Raw genomic sequence first — 25,233 nt, forward strand, 5'->3', positions numbered from 1 at the left:
CTTCCTTCACAGTTAGATGTCCTTGGGAATGCTGCATACCCTCTCTCTGCCCTGTGAATGAAGCTTAAGAAGGGACTAGAGGCTTCTGGAGCTGGGTTGCTGTGCCAGGGTTTACTGGGTCCCCCTGTGTGTTGAGGCTTTGAAGACCACCTCCTCTGCTGTTTGGAATTGGACATTGTCCAGCAGGGTATTTGCAGCTTTCCTCTTTGTCTAGAGGCTATTTTAACATTTCTAGTACTGTTGGAGGTGTTCTCTTCAGCTTTGAGCTACTGATGGAATATCGGAAGAATATCGGAACGATTATTAAAATTACTTAGATTAGGTGGCCAATTCTTTGACTTTCTAAAGTAGCCAGTTCAGTTTCTTATTATAAACTTTAAAAAACCTTAGTGCTTTATAGTTTATCATCATAATAAGTTATCATAATCATAATTTTACTCAGTGTATTTTTTTTTTTTCTGTGACACAGGTTAATAACCCTGATTTTGCTAGCTAATTTAAATGGTTTAAGAGGCCTGATGCCTGCCCTTTTGGAAATAATAATAAAGTCTTCATATAGGCACCATGCTAGGTGCTTTCCTAATGCGTTATCTCTAATTCTTTGAGGTCTCAGCAACATAGGCATTTTCCCCATTTTTCAGATGAGGTCACTGAGGCTCAGAGAGATAAAGGAAACCTGTACAGGGCAAATGGGGCCAGATTTGAATTATTATCCCGATCCGGCTAACTCCAAAGTCGGCTTTTTTTTTTTTTAAACCCTCCCTGTGTTAACTCCCAGGAAGCTCACAGGCAGTGTCTGGCCCAGAGCAAGCTCTCCGTGTCAGTTGCTTTATTGTTATTAATAACATTTGTTAACTTTTATCATCATTGCTCTCATTTTACAGATGATGAAATGGAGACCATGAAGGTAGGACGTGGCAAGTATGAATCTCATGACTCTGAGTCCAAAGTCAGTGCTGTATGGTCTCAAAAACAGACATTTTGACCCTAGTTAGCCTTTGTGAAAAACACTGTTCCATTTGACTAGTTTTGTTCAAGAGCCATTACAGAATATTTGGTCTTCATTTATGCTTATTAGATTCAGACCTATGATTTTTAGGCAAGAAATATTTTTTCAGTTAAGGAAGAGTTCTTTTGAGATTTGTAGATTAGTACAGTCAGAATTATAACATCGTCTAGTATTTTGGATTCGACACATCAGCAGAATCAGAACAAAACGTGGAGAGGAGAGTTCTTACACAGCATCGCCAACTTGGTATTTTGCCAAGTGAGAAGGTAGTTTTAAAAATATAATACTACCATCACTATTTTATAAAAGAAAGGGCATTTTCACACTCGAAGAAGGATATAGCCGTGAAAGGAGAGTTGGCTGCCTTGCCCAAAGGTGTGTGAACAGCTGCTTTGTCCTTTATGGTGTCTCGCTTCTTGCCTATGTGAAAATGCCCATCATGGACCTGCACCCCGGTACTTGTTCCACTCTAGGGAACTGCTGTCCTGGTCAATACTTACTGCTTCACAGTAGCTCGGGCTGGAGGGGGGTGCTTAAAGGTTTTAAAATTCATTACCTGGAGAGAAAGCCTTACTATGTATACTGTATGTAACAAAATAAATTTTTCCCATTTGGAGTTTTTCAGACTTGTTACCTACAGCTTTTGTGGCAGTCTTATTCTAGGCTCTTTATACTTCCATTCTTTTTTCTCTTACAAGTAAATTACGTGGAAAAACCTGTGAACAGGGAAGTCAAAAGACTAATATCAAAACAATGAAGCAGTATCTTTTTTTAGTATACGACTTTGCTAGATCTTGTTTAGATTGTGTTGGAAAGTAGTTGAGGGAAGTAAGATTTTGATCCCCACTTAAGAATTTTTTTTTTAAGAGATTACCCTGAATAACTCCATTCTTTGGACCCATGTAGTCAGTGTGGTTTAGATAAAGAACACAGGTTAGGGAATCTAGCCAACCAGCTCTGGCTCTGTGGTTGTATAGCTGTGTCAGTTTGGGCAAGTCACCCACTACCCTTGGCCAGGCTCCTTATATTGAAAAAAGGAAAGGAAGAAAGAGGGAATTAAATAACACCATCTCCTGTAGTTCTACAAGTTGGCAAAATTATTTCCAATTCCTTCAACTGATACAGCATTCCTCAATGATTTCTTTCTTCTCCCCCCCCCTTTTTTTTCTGTGTGACTTTACATGTTTGTGTATATATATATATTTTTAAGGTGTATTATTGTTACCTGATATCTGTAAAAAGTGTCTGATGGGTAGACATTACGTTTATACTATTCTGTTTCCCAGTAATTTTCATATCCCTACAGGCACAGTGCTTTTTGAATGTATCATTTGTCTTGATTTGCATTGATACGATTTTCATCAACTGATCCCAACAGAAGTAGAATGGAAACTTGGTAAGGTTTCTTGAATCTGTGTGTGTGGGCTGTAAAATATTTGCCCATTTATAAACTATTTGTTGAAAAAAATAGTACTCTATAAAAATGATAGTTCGTCTGCTTCATTGATCATCCGAACAATGGATTCATTCCACTCATTAGTTTGCAACACTTAAAATGATGTATTTTTCTACTGCCATGTTATAAAGTAGTAGCGTAGTTTATATTAAACAATTAGGATATAGTCTATAATTACAAGTGTTATACAAATATGGCATTACCATGGATTTGTCTAGTCTGGTTTTAAACTGTATTGAAAGACTTAGAATCATCTTTCTGTGCTACATAATTGGGGTAAACAATCTGAGTTCTAGCCCTATTATGTAAGCTCAGATTTTTTTACATTTTAATTTTTTATTTGCAGAAGCCTCTACTACATTTCAGTAATAATTCTCTTTTTAGAAGAAATTTAAAATTAAGATAAAATGCATGATTTTATTCATGGATAAAAATATTTCAAAAAAGCAAAGTGTTTTATTCTTTTGTCATTTGTTTCTGTACGCTCATTTAGGGTTTCTTTAGTACTTTCCAAAAGAAAAAGGCACCTTCTTTTTTTTTTTTTAGCCTCTGAATTTTTTTCTAGGTCCTTTCTGCTTATATTCTGTATTATAATGGCGGATTAGTATGCATTTAACAAAACAATTCAGAAGATAATTTCCAGTAATCTTTTTCTGTAGGGCTATTATCATTCCATTTCTAAAATACAAGGAAAAAGAATCAAGAACCTTAATGTATATCCCTATTTAGATACTGTTTTAGAAATCTATTGGAAGTAACTAGGTCTGTCCTTACTTGCCAGTCTACTTCTTTCCCTGTTCCTTTAAGGAAAGAAATAAGAATGAATAGAATTTCCTGTACTCACCAGTTCTTTTGATGGCTGAGCCTATATGCAAAGGTAGGTCTTGAGGAAACTTGCTGAGTATGTCTTTCAATCAGATAATTCTAATCTACAAGTCTGGTTTGTAGGTTCTCTTCTTGGACTGGGTTTACAGTTCACATTCCTCTGTTTATAATGCAGTGGGGGCTGGTTTCCTCTGAAGTTGATGTGATTGGTCACTTGGTCTGCAGGGGGGCCAATTAGCTCTGATCATGTGGAAAAGAATGCTGGTTTGTTAGGAGGTCTTTCTTTACCCAACACAAACCTTAACAATTCTGGAGAAAGCCTTCAGAACTGACTTGGAGAAGGGGTGCATTTTTCCCCTCTAATCGGGACCGGTCTTTAGTAAGTTTGCATAATCTTACTTAAGAGTTTATTTGAAAGTTCAAAGGGATAAAATTCCCTGCAAGATTTCCTTTTAGCCTCTTTCCTTATATAGCATGTTGAAGTGTGAGATATTTCCTCCACTAATCTTTTTTTTCCCCCCCTCTCCATTTCTTTGGGGGAAGATTTATTTGGATGAGAACTTTTAGGCATGAATTATTTTTCCTAGTTTACTTTTCATATCCCGTCTCATCAGAATAAATAAATATACCGTTAATTCCAGACTACTAATATAGATATTTTAGTTACCTGAAACATTTTTTTCCCCTTTATTTTTCTTATTATTACTATTTTTTTTGCAAGGAAGCAGACTTTTTTAAGGCTGTATATACAAAGACCCTGGAATAGAAAGAAACTTAATTGTTTGGTACCTTGTACTTCTCTTTAAAAAAACATACCTATGTGAAATAACCGAAGAAGTTTCTTTTAGGGGCTGTTTCCCTGATGGAAAGTATGATGTGGAATAAAACATAGTGTTCAGGGCACAGAAAATTGAACTCAGTGCCGAACTGGTGTTTAGCAGGAAAATGTCTGTGATCCTTCTTGTAGCAACCTCGAAATGAGTGAGGGGATCGATTTGTGTAATGCCTTACTGAGCAGTACTTTTCTCCTGCTTCGTTAGCTGCTGTTTTTAAAACTTTCATCAAATGTCACATGTGAGAGGATCTGGGAAACAAAGACTATGATTGTTCAAAGTAAAATCATGGGAGGCCTGCTGGGAAAATTATTAATGTAGACCAATATAATGCTACTTAGAAAGTGAAATCCGCCTTTGTAGATTCCCTCCCCTGTTTAAAAACTATATTAATTCCTTCTTTGTTTCATTAATGCAAAACATTTCAATACAAGTTGAGACACAGCACTGGCAACTTTGACCTTCAGAATTAGGAAAGGTAAAAGTATAAAGGGAGGACTTATGATGTGATGCTGGCTTCTTGCATGGACTAGTGGGAATTATATTTGATATCAGTTGTCAGCTAGCTGATTTAAAAAAAAAACAGAACCAGAGCAGGTGCAGTGTTAACATTGCCACCTGTCTCTAATAGACAGTAAAGTAGGCAAGGTAGTGTTTTATTGACTGTGCAGAGGCATTCGACTGTGTGGATCGTAACAAATTACAGATAACATCGCGAAGAGTGGAAGTTCCAGAACACTTAATTGTGCTCGTGTGGAACCTGTACACACACCAAGAGGTAGTCGTTTGAACAGAACAGTGGGATACCGCGTGGTTTAAAATCAGGAAAGGTGTGCGTCAGGGTTTTAGCCTTTCACCATGCTTGTTCAGTCTGTGTGCTGAGCAAATAATCTGAGAAACTGGACTATATGAAGAAGAATGTGGCATCAAAGAATTGGAGGAAGGCTTGTTAACAGCCTGAGATATGCAGATGACACAAGCTTGCTTGCTGAAAGTGAAGAGTACTTGAAGCACTTACTGATGAAGATCAATGACTACAGTCTTCAGTATGAATTACATCTCAACTTAAAGAAAGCAGAAGCCCTCACAACTGGACCAGTAAGCAACATCATGATAAATGGAGAAAAGATTGAAGTTGTCAAGGATTTCATTTTACTTGGATCCACAGTTAATGCCCATGGAAGCAGCAGTCCAGAAATAAACGATGTATTGCATTGGGCAGATCTGCAGAAGACCCCTTTAAAGTGTTAAAAAGCAAAGATGTCACTTTGAGAACTAAGGTGTGCCTGACCCAAGCCATGGTATGTTCAGTCGCCTCATATTCTCATGAAAACTGGACAATAAATAAGGAAGATCAAAGAATAATTGATGCATTTGAATTATGGTATTGGTGAAGAATATTAAATATACCATGGACTGCGAGAAGAACAAACAAATCTGTTTCGGAAGAGATACAGCCAGAATGCTCCTTAGAAGCAAGGATGGCGAGACTTCATCTTGCATACTTTGAACATGTTATCAGGAGGGACCAGTCCCTGGAGCAGGACATCATGCTTGGTAAAATAGAGGGTTAACGAAAAAGAGGAAGACCCTCAGATGGATTGACACAGTGGCTGCAACAGTAGGCTCAAACATAGCAGTAGTTGTGAGGATGGTGCAGGACTGGGCAGTGTTCTATTCTGTTATACATAGGGTCACTATGAGTCAGAACTGACTCAGTGACACCTAAAAACAACAACAAGGTAGTGAAGGACTTTACTAAAGTAAACTTAGAAGCTCCTTTCCATAATTTTCCCAGTTTCAGAATGTATCGAGGCAGAAATGACTTGACAGAAGAAAATGTCTTGAGTGAAGAAGTGTTTTGATTTCTGAATTTCTACAGTTTGTAAGTTTGCTATGGTGTTAGATGATGAGTTCTACTTGCTAACTGGAGAGCCCTCTCTGGAGTATAGCGCTCCCAGTACAATAGCCTGAAGAGCAAGTCCATTCATTTCTGGTGGAGCCAAGTTAGCTGGAATGACACTGATGACTTCACACACGGGACCTCCCTTCTGAACAGAATTAGTGATGTCTGCTCTAGGTATTTCTCAGTAAGGTAATTGGAGATGGCTCTATAAAATCTCTCCTATGTCACATAAGTGCTAGACACCTGTTCATTGATTTATTATTATTATTATTATTTTTTTTTACTGAAAATCGTAATGATTAAGCAAGGTGCCAAGACCAGATACATTATTCTTTGTTCAACTCATTCCCCTGTCTTTAAAAGTATTTGATTTTCTTTCTGGCTGAAGTCAACCTGGTATATGATCCATAAATGTGCCACATTGTACTTGGAAACAACAAAACTTACACTCGGAGTGAAATGTCCTGCTTGTGTCCATAGGTAATGTCCTTACTTTAAAACTGTAGTCGTGGTCTCCGGTGTTCTTTCTCACATAGTTTACTTATCTTTCTTCAGAAGATGTCCAGATTCTTCCTAATGCTGCATGTTCAAGATTGTCTTGTCCAGAGATTCCAGGCAGGCTCTGGGTGTGTACTAGTGCATACTCACAGCCGTGGGCATGAGGGCAGTAGGGGTGTGGGGCGTATTCAAACCACGTGAGGTGCTTTTTCAAAGAGATTATGATATATTGCAGTCCATCCATTCTCCCTTCCAGCCAGGGACAGCTGTGTTTTCAGGACTCCTGTTAACAGTAGAACAAGTGTGTTACCCCATGGGGGTTCGTTTAAAGATTGGGAGTCCCCAGGACTACCCTAGCTTCTGACACCAGCTACAAGTTCGGGGGTTCCCCAGACTGCCTTCAGGTTTGGTAATTGTCTTAGCTATCTAGTGCTGCCATAACAGAAATACCACAGTGGATGGCTTTAACAAACAGAAATTTATTTTCTCACAATTTAGGAGGATAGAAGTCTGAATTCAGGGCGTTGGCTCTGAGGGAAGGCTTTCTCTCTCTGTTGGCTCTGGAGGAAGGTCCTCGTCTCTTTTGAGCTTCTCTGCCCCTGGGCAGTCTTCATGTGACTTGGCATCTCTCTCCCCCCATCTCTGCTTGTTAGCTTTCAGTTAATCTCTTTTATATCTCAAGAGGAATTGACTCAAGATACACCCTGCACTGCACTAATCCTGTCTCTTTAGCATAATAAAGAAAACTCATTCTCAAATGGGATTCCAAGAAACCAAAAACCAAACCCATTGTTGCCCTTGAGTGGATTCCGACTCATAGTGACCCTATAGGACCGAGCAGAACTGCCCCCATATGGTTTCCAAGGAGCGCCTGGTGGATTCGAACCGCTTACCTTTTGATTAGCACCCGTTGCTCTTAACCATTATGCTACCAGGGTTTCCCCAAACGGGATTATAACCATATAAAACCCATTGCTATAGAGTCTATTCTGACTCCTAATGACCCTATAGGACGGAGTAGAATGGCCCTGTGGAGTTATAGAAGCTGATTGCCGTGTGTTTCTCCCTTGCAATGGCTGGTGGGTTCAAAATGATCTTTCAGTTAGCAGCTGAGTGCTTAACCACTACACCACCAGGGCTCCTGAACCACAGGCGTAGAGATTAGGGTTTACAGCACACACTTTCAGGGGGACGTAATTCAGGCCGTAACAGTAATTCATTAGAGCAACTCACAGGATACTCACAGTTATGGTTTCATTATAGTGAAAGATACAGATTAAAATCTACCTTGGAAGAAACACATTCGGCAGTCTAGGGAACATCAGGTCCAGGGCCTCAGGTGGTTTTCTCCCAGCGGTGCCATGTGGACAGTCACCTTTTTACCAGCAATGATGTGTGGCCACACATAGAAGTATTGCCAACTAGGGAAGCCCACTTGAGCCTTGGTATCCAGAGTTTTTACTGGGGCTCTATCATGTATGGCTGTGTGGCTGCTTTGGTCTCTAGCACTTCCAGAGATGGAGCTGATACGCTGCAGCCTGAGGCCCCCTCAGGCCCCCACCGTAAATCACATTGTAGGGTGGACTAGTGGGTGTGGCCCAAGAGCAAGGGCCAAATCTCTCTTTGGCCTAATTTAATTCTCTAATGCACAGTTAGGCTGGGGGGCGTGGGGTGGGGCGGGGGGGAGTGGCGAATCTCAATAGAATTTAAACTTTTCCATTTTAACCATCCTGAATTTCTTTCTTTATAGGTGATTAGGGGGAGGGGGGAAAGGAGAAGTAAATATCAACACCGACTCCCTTCCACTGTTTCCTCACTGTGTTAGGAAGTATTTTTAGGGTTGGTCAGAGACATACATCTGAATAGAGGAATAGAAAATCACTTGTTAGAAGAATTTGCACACAAACAAGCTTCAAAGTCTGTCCCATAATTCCACTCCTGCTTTTAGAGATCAGGGACTTGTAAATTCCAAGTCTCACAGCTGTAGATTTTGTTGGCTGAGTGCCTCTTTGCTCCATCTGAAGTTTTCCATAAACACCATTTTTGGCTGGGAGTCAAACATGCACACAGGTGCCCTTTCACTGCTCTTTCTCCTTAGGAAGTCCACTCAATTAGACCAGGCTAAACCAATACGGCGTTGTGATTGATTTATTTATTTACTTACTTTTCGGACTGAACAGATTAAAGCAGAAACAATCAAGTATTTACTACCATTGGGAAAATAATGTGTTTTAGCACCTTTACACATCTTAAAGTACTGTGGATTTAAGCACGTTAAGTATATTATATAGGCTGAATAGTTTGCTCATAAAATGGTACGTTTCCTATATTGAATAGAAAAAAATGGATTTTAAATTTGTGTTTCTTTACCTTTTGGTGATACAGTGGTTAAGAGCTTGGCTGCTAACCAAAAAAATTGGCCGTTCTAATTCACCAGCTACTCCTTGGAAACCCTGTGGGGTAGCTCTCCTCTGTCCTGTAGGGTTGCTGTAAGTCAGAATTGACTAGACTGTTTTATGGGCTCTGGATTTTTTACCTTTTGGAGCCCATAGACACCTTTAAGACTCAGATAAAAGCTTTAGACTCTTTTCCCTGGGGGCAGTGGGGGGGTAGGTGTGGGGAAACATGCCAGCACCTTACATGCTTACAATCCCAGGGCCCCGGCCCTCAGATCATTCACAGACTACAGGGCAGGAACCTCTGGTTTAGACATTAATTTGTAAATTACTCAGTTAGGTATACTTTTAAATCACTTTGTTTATAAATTAAGCTAAGATTTGAAGAACAAGTCAGCTGAAATACTCGGTTACTCAACTATCATGGTGTTGCTGTTACAGAAGCAGTAACAGGAGGAGGACTTTGATTTTGAATGCTGAGAAGGGTCACGTGGGTGTCCCTCACCCGTTTTAGCCTAGTCACTATGGAGTCCTAGGATTTTTAGATACCATCTTCTAAATTTCCCCTGAAAGATCTTAATATTAAAAAAAAAAATTAAGTTACATCAGTAATATGTGAATGTATTATCACTTATGTATTACATATTTGTGTATTATCATGAAGTTCTCCTTGACACCTCCACTTAAATTTATTCACACTCAGGGCCACTGGAATTTAGATTACAAGGGACTTACCTTAATGTTTCAGAGCAGCTCTTGTACGCGGTGTGACTTTTAGTTACATTAGTTGTTGTTAGCTGCTGTTGAGTCAGCCCCTGAGTCATGGCGACCCTGTGCACAATGGAATGAAATGTTGTTCAGTTCTGTGCCATCTCTGTGATCAGTTTGGATTGGACCGTTGTGATCCGTAGAGTTTTCATAGGCTAATTTTTTGGAATTAGTTTGCCAGGTCTTTTGTCCTAGTCTGTCTTAGTCTGGGAGCTCCACTGAAACCTGTTCAGCATCCTAGTGACACGTAAGCCTCCACTGACAGACAGTGGCTGCGCGTGAGGTGCGTGGGTTGGGAATCAAACCCACGTCGCCCATGTGGAAGGCGAGAATTCCGCCAGTGAACCATCACTGCCCCCGTAGTAATTCGAAATAAGTATTTCATTAGACAGTGCTTGAAGCCATTTTGTTCCCTTGAAATGATTTCTTGGGTAAATTTTTGTATTAAAGTGGTTGGTCTTACCAGTTTTTCAGGGTTATACTTTTTGAAATCATTTCTTCAGGAAGATGGGAACAGATTTTTCCCCTTTTTGGATAGGTAGCTGACTTAGGCCCCAGGATATCCCATGGCGTGTGTGAAATCTTTTTAGGGCTGGTTACATCTAGATCCCAGATCTTCATCCTTCTGCTTCAGGTTTTCCAGAATCCTGGCTGGTTCCAATGGGCCTAATATGTGAGTAAACCACTAAGAATGATGTAGTGGAAATAAACCCTGTTTGAGGACCTTGAGCCCCTAGGTTCTATTTCTGATTTGGTCTAGACTCAGCTGTGTGACCTTGTGCGGCGCCCTGGCACATCTCCCTCTTCACAGGAATGGTGGAGATGATAAAGACTGATGCTGTCTCCCGTGGGTGTGAGGAGATTCACAGGAGATAGGTCATGCACTCTGTCAGCTGTAACATATCAGGCCATTTGTTGACAAGTCTGTCCCTGGACTGTGAACCTGGAACACAGGTGCTGGCTAAGTCTTTTCTTGGTTTTTAATTCCACACCTCTAATTGTGTTTTTCTATAGAGTAGGCACTTATTTTAATGTTTGTTAAGAGATTTGAGTAAAACAAACAAGCAAACAAATGTTAAAGTAGTACTATTTCTTGGGAAAAATATTTGGTAGTACTTACTAAAGTTAAACGTAACCTTACGGCCCAGCGCTTCCACTCCCACGTGTATAACCAACAGTAATGCAAACAGATCCTCACCAAAATTCATGTCCAAGAATGTTCATAGCCACACTATTCATAATAGCAGAAAACTAGAAAACAACCTAGATGTCTGTCAGCGGTGGAATGGAGTAATACATTGTAGTATATTTATACAGTGAAACACTGTACAGCAGTGCAAAAGAACAAACGATTGTTCATGAAACAACACAGATGACTCTCTCATAGTGTTCAGCAAAAGAAGACAGTCATGAAAGAATATATGCCATGTTACTCCATTTATATAAAAAGTTCAAAAGCAGGCAGTATTAATTTTTGAGAACGAAAGTCAGGAAAGTTGTTACTTTGGAAAGAGGTGATTGGGAGGGGGCATGGAGAAGACTTTCGAGAGCTGTCCACACTCTATTTTTTTCTTTAATCTCCCCTACCCACCAGCCCTATAGGGTTTCCAAGGAGCGCCTGGTGGCTTTGAACTGCTGACCTTTTGGTTAGCAGCTGAGCTCTTAGCCGCTGTGCCACCAGGCTCCTTTTTAATCTCAGGTGGTAGCTCTATGGGTATATTCACTTTATGGGAAATTAGGAAATTACACATTTATGTTTTGTGTACTTTTCATAAGAATGTTATACTTCCATAAAGCATTTTCTTAAGGGAGGAGATGAGTGAAATCCATTTAAAAGTTTCTGAATTTTTTTTACCCTTCCCTTATGAAAACGACATAAGGCAGAACTTTACCTACCTTGCTCTTCCGTGGGGGATATGCTTGGCATGTGAACATTACACCAGGGAAGTGTGCTCAAAATCTTTCCACTGAGTAGGGTTCTGTGCTCGATATCTCACTGTATAATATTTGGTGTATCAAAAAGTATATTGTAGTTTTTAGAAATTTTTTAGAAACAAGGATTTTTTTTTCATATAGAATGGACTAATGTTTATGTAAACTGGCAACACTAGCTAGCCTCAACACACGCACATACCCTCATTAGTCCAGGCATATAGAACAGATTTAGAGCCAGAAATTAAAACCAGATCTAGTGACTCCAAGGTAGAATTTTCTTTGGTGCGCTGCTGCTCTGTGTGAACAAGAAATAGATAGACTTCATGAGGTACAGGTTTCCAACAATTTGAAAATTATAATATAGTTTTTAGTAAGTAGAAAAGCCAGGTTTTTTTTCTCCCTATAATTCTCTGTTTTTACCCCATCCAGTCCTTTATATTTTCCAATTCCTGAGTACTAATATGAAAGGTACTTGTAGGACTTGACTATTACGAAGGCAAATAAGCTGCCAGTTTAGTAAAAGAAAATGCAAATAAATAATTCACATAAAGGGAAATAAAGTTAGTAAACAAAATGGAAAAATGTTTTTTATGAAAAATTCAGATTTTGACCCACTTTAGCATACTATTTTATTCCTATTATAAAAATTTTAAAAGGATAGCAGCACTTAGTTTTGATAGTGCAAAATGGTGTGATGGTTTAACCCTTTTTTGGGGGGGAAAAGGGTATGTCATTGCATCAAGTCTGTCATTTGCTCTAGTAATTTCACTCCTTGGAGTGTTTTCAAAAGAAATAGTTCAAGAAAGCAAAACCCATATGCACACAGATATTTCTTGTTATCTATAGCTGACAAAAAATTAGTTATAAAGTAAATGTCCAGTGGGGAATAACTAGTAGATTATGTTATAGCAGCAAGGTACGGTAACTAGTATGTGCCCATTGGTATTATTATAAGACTGTATACTCACAGAGAAATATTAGCTATCATAACTGATTATAAAAATAATAGGTACAGTGATTGTAACTACCTAAAAATATAAAGTTATATAAAAGCCATTTATAGAGTTCTATTTTAAGATTGTGAGATTGTTTTTATTTTAAATAACTAATCTTTTTTGTAGTTTATCATCTGTTAGAAAAAATGATAATGAGCAGTGTTTGATGAGTTTTGCATTTTACCCTTAGCGATATCCTGCTTACTGTGGTGCATTCATTCTTTTTCAAAGACTTTAGTTTAAAAGTAGATGGGAATGAGTGTTTGCCTAGTGCATCTGTCATGCCTGACTGGTTATGTAGATCAAAAGCCATTTCCCATCATTCATCAATTTTGTGTACATTTTGAGATTTCTTTGTTTTAAATTTGTTTTTCTTTTGTACGTATAGTGACATTTTCCATTATTATCGACCGTGAAGGGTACCGGGGTCCTTGGTAAAATGAGTTGTCCCCTCTTGTTCTGAGCAGGAGAGCCTAGCTCTTTGAACCCTGTGAGAGTGGGGAATGTGTCATTGAATCCACAAAACTTGCACTGAGTGTGCAATAAATACTGTTGAATGAGTCTGACGATCAAGATTTGAACCAGTTACTGTGCCATTTAAACAGCTTCTCTTAGGTAACCTTTTTTTGTCTTTATTTTTTTACTACTTCATTGAGGTATAATCGACGTACAATAACCTACACATATTTAAAATACAGTTTGATCTTTTTTTTTTTTTTTTTTAATCCTTTCTCCTTCTTCCCCAACCTGAGCAACTGATCTTTTTCTGTGTATGGTTTCTCTTTTTCCAGAATGTCTTACAGTGTAGCCTTTTCAGACTGGCTTCTTTCACTTACCAAAATGCATTTAAGGTTCCTCCACGTGTTTTTGTGGTTTGATAGCTCATTTCTTTCTGTTGCTGAATAACGTTCCATTGTATGGATAGACCAGAGTTTGCTTGTCCACTTTTCTACCGACAGACATCTTGGTCATCTCCAGTTTTTTGCTATTATGAATAAGATTGCTGTTAACATTCATATGTGTGTTTTTGTGTGGACATAAGTTTTCAACCCATTTTGGTAAATACCTAGGATTATGGATTCTATGGCAAGACTATGTAAGAAACTGCCAAATTGTCTTCCAAAGTGGCTGTTCAATTTTGCATTCCCATCAGCAATGAATTAGAGCTCCGGCTGCTTCATATTCTTAATAGCACTGGTATATTTTGGCTATGAGTTCTTTGCCAGGTCTGTGTGTTTTGCCAATGTTTTTTTTCCCAATCTGGCTTGTTTTTAAGGGTCTTTTGCAGAGCCAGAAGTATTTACCAATCAAGTCCAACTTATTAATATTTTCTCTCATGGATCGTGCTTTTGGTGGTGTATCTAAAAAGTCATTTCCAAACCCAAGGTCACCTAGATTTTCTCTGGTGTGATCATCCAGAAGTTTTATAGTTGTGCATTTTACATTTAGTTCTGTGATCGATTTTGAGTTAGTTTTTGTGAAAGGTGTAAGGTCTGTGACTAGATTCATTGTTTTGCATGTGGATGTCTAGTTGTTCTGGCACCACTTTTTAGAAAGATGATCCTTTCTCCATTTAGTTGCCTCTGGTCCATTGTCAAAGATTAGTTGACTCTATTTGGGTGGGTGTATCTCTGGGCTCTCTGTTCTATTCCATTGGTCTTTTTGTTTTTCAGCACTACACTGTCTTGATCACTAGTTTTATAATAAGTTTTGAAGTTAGATAGTGTCATTGCTCTGACTTAGTTCTTCAGTATTGTGTTGGTTTTTCTGGGTCTTTTGCCTTTCCATATAAATTTAGAATTAGTTTGTTGATATCCATGAAATAACTTGCTGGGACTTTGATTGGAAGTGTGTTGACTCAAGGTTGAAATTGGGAAGAGCTGACGTTTTAACAATATTGAGTCCTCTTACCCATGAATATGGAATGTTTATTTACATCCCCTCTGATTTATTTCTTTAATCAGAGTTTTTATAGCTTTTCTCATATAGATCTTGTACCTCTTATCTTAGATTTGTACCTAAGTATGTGACTTTTTGGGGTGCTCATGTAAGTGGGAAGTCCTGGTGGCACAGTGGTTAAGAGCTCGGCAGTTGGAATCCACCAGCCACTCCCTGGAAACTCTCTGAGACAGTTTATGTTGTAGTTTTAATTTCAGATTTCAGTTGTTCATTACTGGCATGTAGGAAGCTAATCGACTTTGTATATTAACCTTATTTCCTGCTGACTTGCCTCAGAGAGAGCATCCATACTGGAAGCCACAGCCTTAACTTTGTATCAGAATTGACATTTCATCACTTTTGCTGTATTCTATTCATTAGGAGTGAGTTATCAACTCACTCTCACACTTAGGGGAGGGGATTAAACGAAGGCCTTGGGCTGGGATCCCTGGAGGCTGTGTAACCTGAGGAGAGCAGATGGGATTTTGCCTAGCAGATAATGCCCTCTCCTGCCTTTCATGATAGCATATCCTTTAATAGAACCTAACAATCATATGGACAGTCAGGATGTTGAATCTTGATACATGTAAAATGGAGAATACGAAGATAACCAGGAATTAAAATTTCCTCATTTTCAGCTGCCACTGGACAATTTTCTTTTTCTAAGAAGTGTGTGTGGCTTAATGAAAAAGATTGACGTTGTCACTGAGAGAATATATAACTTTTGTTAAACGTGGAGGACATTAGTGGGTTCAGTTGTGTATGTTGTAGATTTTCAGCATCTTTCATGTGAGATTTTGTATGGTCTGTTACGAATTATATATGCTAGCATGTGGGATGGTGACTCAGGAATTTCTTTACACAACTTAAAAAATTATCTTGTCTTTTGAAAGTACCAAATTAGTTTACTTGGTGTACCAGGCTGTCTGACCGGCTGTGTAACTCCTGAGCATGCATCAGGATAGATACAGCTCAGCTTTGAATTCTGTCCCTAAGCGATCTGTGGCACGCCTGTGATGTACTGGGCGCCAGAGGGAGTTTACAGTCTGTTTTGGGGTGAAAAAGAGGTTGAAATTTACCGATGACTTGTTTGGTAGAATCGCCAGTAGCGGTTGGTTAAATAAATTAAAATACATCAAATAATTAAATATTGTATAGCTATTTAAAAAAAAGAGGTGTGTGTTTGTGTGGAAGGAGTGCCGAGAAACAACTGTTAAGTGCAAGCAGCAAGGGCACAAAAGGGTACAAAACGTCCAACACGTGGAGGGTGGGGTCTGCGCCTGAGCGTAAGGGGTCTGCGGCTGCGGCTGCGTGCGTCAGTGAATCAGGGACGTGCTTTGGAGGGTTATGAGAAACTGCTGGTAGTGGCTACTTCTGAGGAGTAAGACTGGGGTGGTGTTTAGGAGAAAGACTTCACTTTTCGTTGCACGCCTTTAAAAACAAAAGCAAACAATGCCCATAATTTTTGTTTTAAAAAAATTAGGGCTCTGTCTATGAACATTTAATTTTAAGAAACGTGCACTTGTGTCTGATAACGAATGCATGTGCATGTTCTCTACAGCTAGTTCAGTGGTGCTGAGCATTGCAGTGGGCGCCTTTGGAGGAAAGCTCAACCTGTGCTGTCAGGTCTCTTGTCAGAATCTTTGCTGGCAGAGGCTCATTATTCCTTATCTTCTTTTCTTTACAGGGAGACCAAATTTTGAGGAAGGTGGACCAACATCAGTGGGGAGAAAGCATGAATTCATACGATCAGAAAGTGAAAATTGGCGTATCTTTAGAGAGGAACAAAATGGAGAAGATGAAGATGGAGGTTGGCGACTAGCTGGATCAAGAAGGGATGGAGAGAGGTGGCGGCCTCACAGTCCTGGTAAGAATTCAAAGGGACTTAACTAGGGGAGGGCTTGGTGGAAATTGCTAGGGATTGAGCAAGAAAGATAAATTGGTTTTTTTAAAAAAGAGTCATGTTAGTTATCACACTCAGTCTTATTATTACAAAAAATTTAAGTGTAAAAAAAAGTATCCCCACCACATCTGTTCAGTTGAATGAAATTATTATTCTTGGTTTTTCTGGGGCAAATAAACCAAAAACCAAACCCGTTGCCGTTGAGTTGCTTCTGACTCATAGATAGTGTGGTTTAATGGAAAGCACCTGGTCTCTATTGCAAAAATGATAGAGGGCTTTGCTCGATTTTTTTCTAGGATTTTATCTAACTCTAGATCTCTGAGTCTTTGTTCCAATATTCTTTAAAACTTACAAATGTATAATTATATGCTTACTTTTCTGGGTTAGGAATATGTACTCCCTCAGCCCTCTCTGATATCTTTCCTGAATAAGAAAGGATTTATTCTTTCATTTTTTTTCTCTCCTGAAAATACGATTTATTATTTGAAGAATAAACTTTAAACCCGGGTCAAAAACATAATCACAAGTTTATTTTTTTGTCCGTCTAACTTCAGGAAAGGGAGAGAGAATAGTAGTGATTAGTGGTTTTTAAAGTTCTTCTGTTTGACTCTTAAGAATGCTTCAGACTTCCTCGCGGACCTTGGATACGCTGGTAATTGAAGACACTGGTGCTTTGTGTTCGAGTTCATCCCCTACCAAAGTGCTGATTCTAGGCCTCATGATGATCATACGCAACTGTAGCACAGAGTCATGGGGTTGCGCAGAACTTCAGCACTCAGAAAGTGTGTCCTGACCCTACAAATTTAATGTCCCAGACACTATTCTCTCAACCATGTCAAGGAAGCCTACCTTCAATAGAGAAAGTTATGATAATGTAATATAACAAAATAATGTAAAAATTGTTTTAAAATTATCAGCAAAACCATTGGTCTAGGTCTAAGTGAATATTACAACGGGCATGCGGAGTATTTTATGGAGTTGTAGATGTAGAAACATAGTAAATTTAACCTTTGGGCAGAGTTAATGAGACTTTCACACCAGCTCCTGAAGGCTGCCTCTTGGGTGGGTTTTCTGTCGTCAACGGGCATTGTTTACATCATAGGGTCTAGGCAGTTCTCATCAGTCTGTGCCCTGGGCAACCAGACGTTATAATAGTTCTCTTCAAAGCATCCAGGCACTTTGTCCTGAGCTTGCCTGTAAGCAGAAGGCTTTGTAGACTATGTTCCCAACAAGCATTCAGTGAAAAAATGGACAGGATCTGGGCTGAGAGAGAAGAAAAATTCCAGCTGATCAAAAACAAACAAGGTGAATGTTTGGGAAGATGAATAGTATTTCTGAGCCCAAATGTCTGATGTTGGTTCTATTAAAGGGAGTTAAACAAAGTGAAATTCAGTGTTATCCCCTACCACTGACTCCCTGCCCGGCAGCTTTGATTCTGGATAGATAGTGTCCTCCTCCTCCTCTTATCTTTCTTTCTCCCTAATATTTGACTTTTATGTCAGTCGTATTTGTCATCAGTTGAGCAGTCTTCCAAACATTTTTATTCATACTTTTTCCTTTTAAGACACTTTGCAGGATAAAGAGATAAGTGGGGCTGAAAACAATACTGTAAATGCCTTTTTGAGAAAGAATAGCATCTACTTTTTTTCACCTTAGCATGTTGGTCTGATGATAGCAGGTTTTATAAGTGAACTCTTAGCATTTGTTATACTATTAAAAAACTCACTGTCATCGAGTCAATTCCGACTCCTAGTGACCCTGTAGGACAGGGTAGAACTGCCCCATAGGGTTTCCAAGGCTGTAAATCTTTACGGAAGCAGACTGCCACAGCTTTCTCCCTCGGAGCAGCTGGTGGGTTCTAACTGCTAACCTTTTGGTTTGCAGCTGAGCGCTTTAACCACTGCACCACCAGGTTTCCTTTCTTATGCTATAACTAATCTTTTGTTAGAATTGTGGGTCAAGTTTTAAATGTAAAATTGTTTTGACTGATTTTCTCTCATGAAATAGTGTCAAACTCTAGCTTAGCTGTGAAGTCTGTAAAGCAGTGGTGGTCCTAATCAGCTGTGCTGCAGGTTAGCCTTTGCTGCCACCTTTGCCTCGTAAAGAAAACGTTATTGACTATTGGTAAGACAATAACAAAATTAGGGACTATGGTTTGATTAAAGCAGGGCTCACAGCTGGATGTGTGTAGAGACTAGGGCATGACTAAGGACAGCTGAGCATCTACTCTGGGAGAGTTGAACTTAGGAAACTCAGTGGGCGTCACTTGCCAGATGCCTAGAAGGGTAGATTCATATCGTGGTGCATACTTACAGAAGGTTTGGAAGTGGCAATAGTAGAGGACAGAGTACTCAGGAATTAATTCAACATTTGATCAGAAATACTCCTTTTGAGTAATGGCTCTAGGTTTACATTTAAGCAATCTGGTTATAAAATTCCTGCTTCCATACTGTACTATACCCCTTGCCATTGAGCCAGTTCTACTCACAGCGACCCTGTAGGACAGCGGAGAACTGCCCAAGAGGGTTTCCAAGGCTGTAATCCTTAGGGGGGGCAGGCTGCCACAACTTTCTCCCATCCTGCTTCCATAGAAAGTAGTAAATAGTGGCTTTTTCGTTGTAAGTTGGGGATGGGGGGCTGTGGGAATAATGTTTATTTAATCTTTTTGTAAGTGGCGTCTTAGATGCTGTGTGTATCGGGCATTTGCCTTTTGGTTTTCAGTTCGATTCTTAGATTGCTGGTTTTAGTGAATTGGGCCTTAATAGTGATGGCACTGGGTTTTTTTATTTTAGTGAGAACTTTAAACTTTGGCCTTATTTCTCTTGTGTATCTCCCACTGAGAAAACAGTCAAGGATAGAAAATTCTGATAGTTTAAAACCTGCCTCTGTCTTTTAGACTCAGGCTTGTCCGATTTTAACAACAGTTTCCTTCTATCACCCTCTTTTCCTTTCTTTTTAAAATACCTTAAGTAGGATCTTTTATTCTTAACCCACTGGCTTCAAGTCAGTCTTGACTCACAGCAACCCTATAGGATAGGGTAGAACAGCTCCATAGGGTTTCTAAGGCTGTAAATCTTTACAGAAGCAGACTGCCACATCTTTCTCCCACAGAGTGGCTGGTGATTTCAAACCGCTGACCTTTCATTTAGCAGCTGAGCACTTTAACTACTGTACCACCAGGATTCCCTTTTATTCTGAGGCAGTCTTTTTTTTCTGTTGGAAAGTAGATGCAATAAATACTATGCTAGGATGGATTTAGGAATGTCCCCAGGGATATTATACAGAAATGAGAACTCCCTAGGAAGAGTAAGAGATGAGAGAAAGGGAAAAGAGAACCAGCATGTTACTGTGGAAAATGCAGCAGAAGATGGAGAATTGGATTCTAGTTCTGCCTTTCCAATAGTCATGTTACTTCAGCTGTCAGCCTTTAGTTTCTTCTTCAACTATAAAATTAGGATAATGCGGTATATATAATCTTTACGACACCTTCTAGCCCTATAATTCCGTGACTTAAGGTTTTGTTGGGGGTCAGGATCACAAACGGGAACTGGCACTAGCAAGTAGGCACCATGAGTTTGATGTTAAGCATTGACACAGGGAGCTGGTCTTAGCAATAAAGAATGATACATTCTTGGGAAGAAAGAAAATGCTTTAAGACTTACCAAAGGGAAGTCGTGGACTTTGGTCTGGGCAGAGCCAACACTGTAAGCCTGTGCTAGGTGTAGGTCAGCTGAGTAGCCAATCAGCATTTTAAACAGATGCCCAGAGCTTATTAAAGCACATACTTTGCATAAAGTTTCCTTTAAAAGTGCTTTGTTTTAAATTTATCTTTTAAAGTTATGGAGTATATCCAGTGACTTAGTCCTTAATGAAAACAAGTACTGTTGTCACTTAGTGATGGTATAAAAATACTCTGCACTTCATTGAATTTGCTTACTTTTCTTATAAGTTAGTAGGTTCATCATTTGAATTTGCTGTCAGTTGCAGTTTCCTCCTTTATTTTCTACCGTGGTTTTCTTTTTCAAGTGCTAGCGTAAGGCTCTTCTAAGGTTTGTGTCCCCCGCCTCATCCCAGATGGCCCTTGTTCCGCAGGCTGGCGAGAACACATGGAACGACGGCGAAGGTTTGAGTTTGACTTTAGAGATCGGGACGATGAGCGGGGTTATCGAAGAGTGCGCTCTGGCAGCGGGAGCATAGACGATGACAGGGACAGCTTGCCTGAGTGGTGCTTAGAAGATGCAGAAGAAGAAATGGGCACATTTGACTCATCTGGGGCATTCCTTTCTCTAAAGGTGAGATGTTTCTTTTCAATATCATGACACAGACATTGACCTTCTCCCAAAGCCAGGTGCGTGTTGATCTTTGGTTTTATTTTCTTGGAACAGAAAGTGCAGAAGGAGCCTATTCCGGAAGAGCAGGAGATGGACTTCCGACCTGTGGAAGAAGGGGAGGAGTGCTCTGACTCTGAGGGTAGCCATAATGAAGAAGCCAAAGAACCCGATAAGACAAATAAGAAAGAAGGAGAGAAAACAGATAGAGTAGGAGTTGGTAAGGCCCGTTTTTGTCTTTTACCTCTTTCTCATCAAGCTGAACTTACCTAAATTGTTAAGTCAAGATTACTTTGTGTTACAGAAGTTAGTGAAGAAGCCCCTCAAACCTCTTCATCATGTGCTAGGCCAGGTACTCCTTCAGACCATCAGCCTCAGGAAACACCACAGTTCGAGAGGAAAGAGGAACCCAAAACTGAGCAAACGGAAAAAGCTGAAGAGGAGAGTCGAACAGAAAATAGCTTATCAACCCAAGTGCCCAACAGAGGGGATGGTATGTATTTGTGAGATTAGACCAGCTAAAATAGGATTCTCCTCAGGCCAATGAGCACTGATATGCTAGACTTCTGTTTATGCCTTCTAGAAGTGCTTCTCGTGGGTGAGTTGTTGGAATTGTTTTAGCAGTAAACCTAGTTAGTTAATGCTTCTCATGTACGTACCCACCCCAGAATTCACCCAAACAGTGCTAGAATCTGCAGGGGTAGAGCTCAGGAACCTCACCTCCTGGGGTGTTACGACATAGCCAGCCTGGTCATCAGTCTACCAAACTGGGCTCAGGAACCTCTGCGTTAACTTCATTCCATATCAGACAGTTTCCTTCCTTTCATGTAATAGCTAGATGTGTGCCCAGCCTAAGTTACCAGATGAAACACCAAAATGCTGTTTCCCAAAAGAGGCCGAAAAGAGAGTGTGGTTGAATCCGTGTAAGTCCATCACCTCTGCTAGAGAATAAGCTTTAAGCATATCTCCTTTTTGCACTAAAAATAGCATTAACTATTTTTAGCTAATGTTACGGGGCTGATTTTTAAATTGCTCATACATTACCATGTTCCCTCTTGTACATAGTAAACAATAACATTGTAATAACTGATGATGATGGGTTAATTTTGTGATTTGTTCACCATAAAAATTCACATATTTAGCATGGCCTACAAGACCCTGCGGGGTCTGCCGTCTGCCCCCCTCTGCAGCTTCAGTGCTGGCCTCTGTCTCCCTCCTACTCCACTCGCCAGCCTTCTTCAGAGTCTTTCAGGTCCTGAAATGGGCCCTGCTCACTTGCCTCCATTCCTCAGCGTAAACAGTCAGCATAGCATTACCGTATTATAGAGATCTATTTATTGCCTTTTTTGCACAGTAGACTAATATTTTGAAGGCTTGAGCTAGGAATTTCTTTACAGTTTTTTTTAAACCCCTAGAGCACAGCTGAATGAATGAATGAGTAAATGAGTTTAACAAGTACTTCAATCTCTACTATATATACCTGGTACTGTGGGATTGTAGCTTGGAACCCATTCTGTATGTAATAATGCTTTTTTAAGCTATGATGTGCCCCAGAATTACTTAGGATGCATTTTTTTGTATGTGCATTCCTGGGCTTTATTTTAGAAGATTTTAGGATAGTCCAGGCATATGTATTTTGAGAAAGCATCAGAGATGTGTATTAAAGGTTGGAGCTCTAGATTTCTAGTCTGTAGGGGACATCCTGCCCGCTGCCATTGAGTTGATTCAGACTCATAGTGACCCTATAGGACAGAGTAGAACTGCCTCATAGAGTTTCCAAGGAGTGCCTGGTGGATTCGAACTGCCAACCTTTTGGTTCGCAGCTGTAGCACTTACCCACTATGCCACCAGGGTTTCCATGTAGGGGACATAGAGCATGTATAGATAATCCAGGACAAAAAAAGTAATGATAGGAGTTCCCTGTTGGCAGACTCCTGGAATGCTTCAGGGAGCAGTGGTGTTTGAGCTCATCTTTGAATAAACATGTTTGAATAGTAAGTAAAATTTGGAGATAGGTGACAGGATGAATTGGGAGAGGGCTTCCTAGGATTAGGGAACAGTGAAGGCAAAGATGACGCGATGGGACTGCTCCAGGCATGGGCAGGAATTGGCACAGGTTTTTTATCTCGATGGAGTGTGAGGTGCAAAAAGGAAGATGGGGGAAAGATAGTTGAAACTTTGGCAGCTGTGTGTCAGGCAGCTTGTTGTGATGAGATGGGCTGCCATATGGCCTGTCAGGCTCATAAGCAGTCAGTACTGTAGAGGCACTGTACCTGTAAAGGGAGAGGATGGTGATGACACTTCAAGGTAGAAATTGTTGGACTTAGCCACTGCCTGCCAATCAGGGCAAAGAAGAGGGAGGAGTTGAAGGTGACGACGTGCCTGAGAGGATTATGGTACCATTAACAGGAAAACACATTTGGGAGGGGAAAGAATAAGCTCAGTCTGAACACTGGTTCTGAGAGATAGGTAGAGATGGCGAGAGAGCAGTTGTGAATGAGGGACTATAGCTAGATGAGAAGAGTTTAGGGCCAGAGAGAGAATGAAGATTTACAAGATTATGCACACTTGCTGAGGGCGAGAAGACAAGTGGGCTGAGAACAGAATCTTGAGTAATTCCTATTTCTAAGGTAAAGGGAGAGGACCAGAGATTCAGAGGCAAAAGTAGAGCCACAAGAGTTGAGTGCAAGGAAAGTAAGGAAGGAGAATGCTTGAACAGAGAATGGGGTTGCTAATGTTAGGTGTCACTAAGCGGTCGAACAGCGAGCACTAAGAAAAGCCATTGCTTATCTTGAGAGAAGCTTTACTGGAGAGGTGGGAGTGGAAACCAGGTTGTAGCAGGTGTGGATGGTGGTGAAGTCGAGACAGCATATATTGAGTGTCCTTTTAAGAAGTTTGACGAAGAAGGAAAAGAGTGAGGAGAAGGAATTCGGAGAAGCTCCCTCTAATTGAACAAACAAGGCTTCAGAGGGGAAACTGCAGTTGTACCTAATTACTTCCATCCCCTTTCCTTCTCAAAAGCCTGCATGCTGAGAGATTAGAAATAGGAACCAGTCTTTATTCTTACTGAGAAGAACATCCTGCATTGTACAGGTAGACTTGGCACTTTTTGTTCTCCAAAAAGACTGGAATACGGTGAATTATATTAATTATGACTTGGAATAGGTACTTACTCAAGTTAGAGATATTTTTATTAAAGGTTTTGGTGGTATGTCTTTGAGAAGATTTGGGGGTGCGTTATTGTCTTACTCTTTGGAGACCTGATGTACGGAAGAGATCAGACTGATTCTGGTTGATTTCAAGAGGTAGCCTTATAACCCTCACGTAGGTGCTGTAGTGACATAGGCAGGAACTGTAGAAGGACCTTAGAGGTAACTTTTAACCCTTGTAATCTGACACTCTCTGGATGAAATTCTGTCATTCTAGGGAGAAATACTACCCTTCTTAATAAGTAGCCTCAGTGTTCATGACACAGTTCACATTTCTGCTGGGGCCGATTAGCAAGCTGCCCAACTTGAGACACAGGGAGAGGGTTATACCTCCTAAGAGTCTATTTGATATCCTTTATTTCAAAGGATTTTCATCTGTCTACATTTTTCTCCTCTAGAAATGGTTCCTGATGTCCAACAGCCCCTGTCACAGATTCCTTCAGATACAGCCTCTCCTCTTCTCATACTTCCGCCTCCTGTTCCCAATCCTAGCCCTACCCTCCGGCCAGTTGAAACGCCGGTCGTCGGTGCTCCTGGTATGGGCAGTGTTTCCACAGAGCCAGATGATGAAGAGGGCCTCAAACATTTGGAGCAGGTAAAAGTCATGCAGTTCTTTTTTCTCCTCAAACTGACATAAAAATGAGAAAATAGTAAATGAATATTCAGAAATAGAGCTTTTGTGCACAACTTTTTAAGTACTGGCAAAGTTGTTTGTATACCTAGTATTTATTTGGGTAATTGGCTTTCAGATCATTTCATGCTTATAAGTTTCTGCTATGTAGTAGTCATTATGTCAGGTTATTTTTTGCTCTTTTGAGGTTGCCCTTAGCTGTTTGCTTTTCTTTTTTCTTTTTGGAAATTAATGGAATGCCAAAAATGGCGAATACAAGCAGCTGTGGATGGGCACTGTGTCTTCGCCTCAAGTGTAACAGGAAAAATAGTTCATTAAACTCTCAGGATATAACATGTTAGTTCTCTGGAGTTCTCTGAGATTGTATATACCGTTGTTATATATAACGTAGATGATAGCTTGCTTTCTACAAAAGAGTCTTTCCTTCGGGGTAGGATGGTTAGTGGCAAGGAATGCTGAAGAAGGGGTAGGTAGTATCTTACGAAAACTTGTAAAAGATTTTATTTGTGATTATATTGATTGGGCCTTTCATTCTGTTAACATCTACATGCTTTTACAGATTCAGTGTGTACAGTTTAGAATTGATCAATGGCTTATTAGTTT

General features: G+C 39.9%; 1 protein-coding gene across 2 annotated transcripts in view; it reads left to right on the top strand.

Annotated features, from left to right (window-relative positions):
* The window catches only part of GIGYF2 (GRB10 interacting GYF protein 2), a 147,146-nt gene that overhangs the window by 63,631 nt on the left and 58,282 nt on the right, over nt 1-25,233 (top strand). For both annotated transcript variants that reach the window (XM_049888462.1, XM_049888463.1), the window contains exons 9-13: nt 16,247-16,426; nt 20,555-20,754; nt 20,848-21,010; nt 21,095-21,283; nt 24,398-24,594. In XM_049888462.1, coding sequence (XP_049744419.1) covers nt 16,247-16,426; nt 20,555-20,754; nt 20,848-21,010; nt 21,095-21,283; nt 24,398-24,594 — 929 coding nt within the window. The remainder of the gene's footprint in view (nt 1-16,246; nt 16,427-20,554; nt 20,755-20,847; nt 21,011-21,094; nt 21,284-24,397; nt 24,595-25,233) is intronic.

The sequence above is a fragment of the Elephas maximus genome, chromosome 6 (assembly GCF_024166365.1).
Source record: "Elephas maximus indicus isolate mEleMax1 chromosome 6, mEleMax1 primary haplotype, whole genome shotgun sequence".
Lineage (NCBI taxonomy): Eukaryota > Metazoa > Chordata > Mammalia > Proboscidea > Elephantidae > Elephas > Elephas maximus.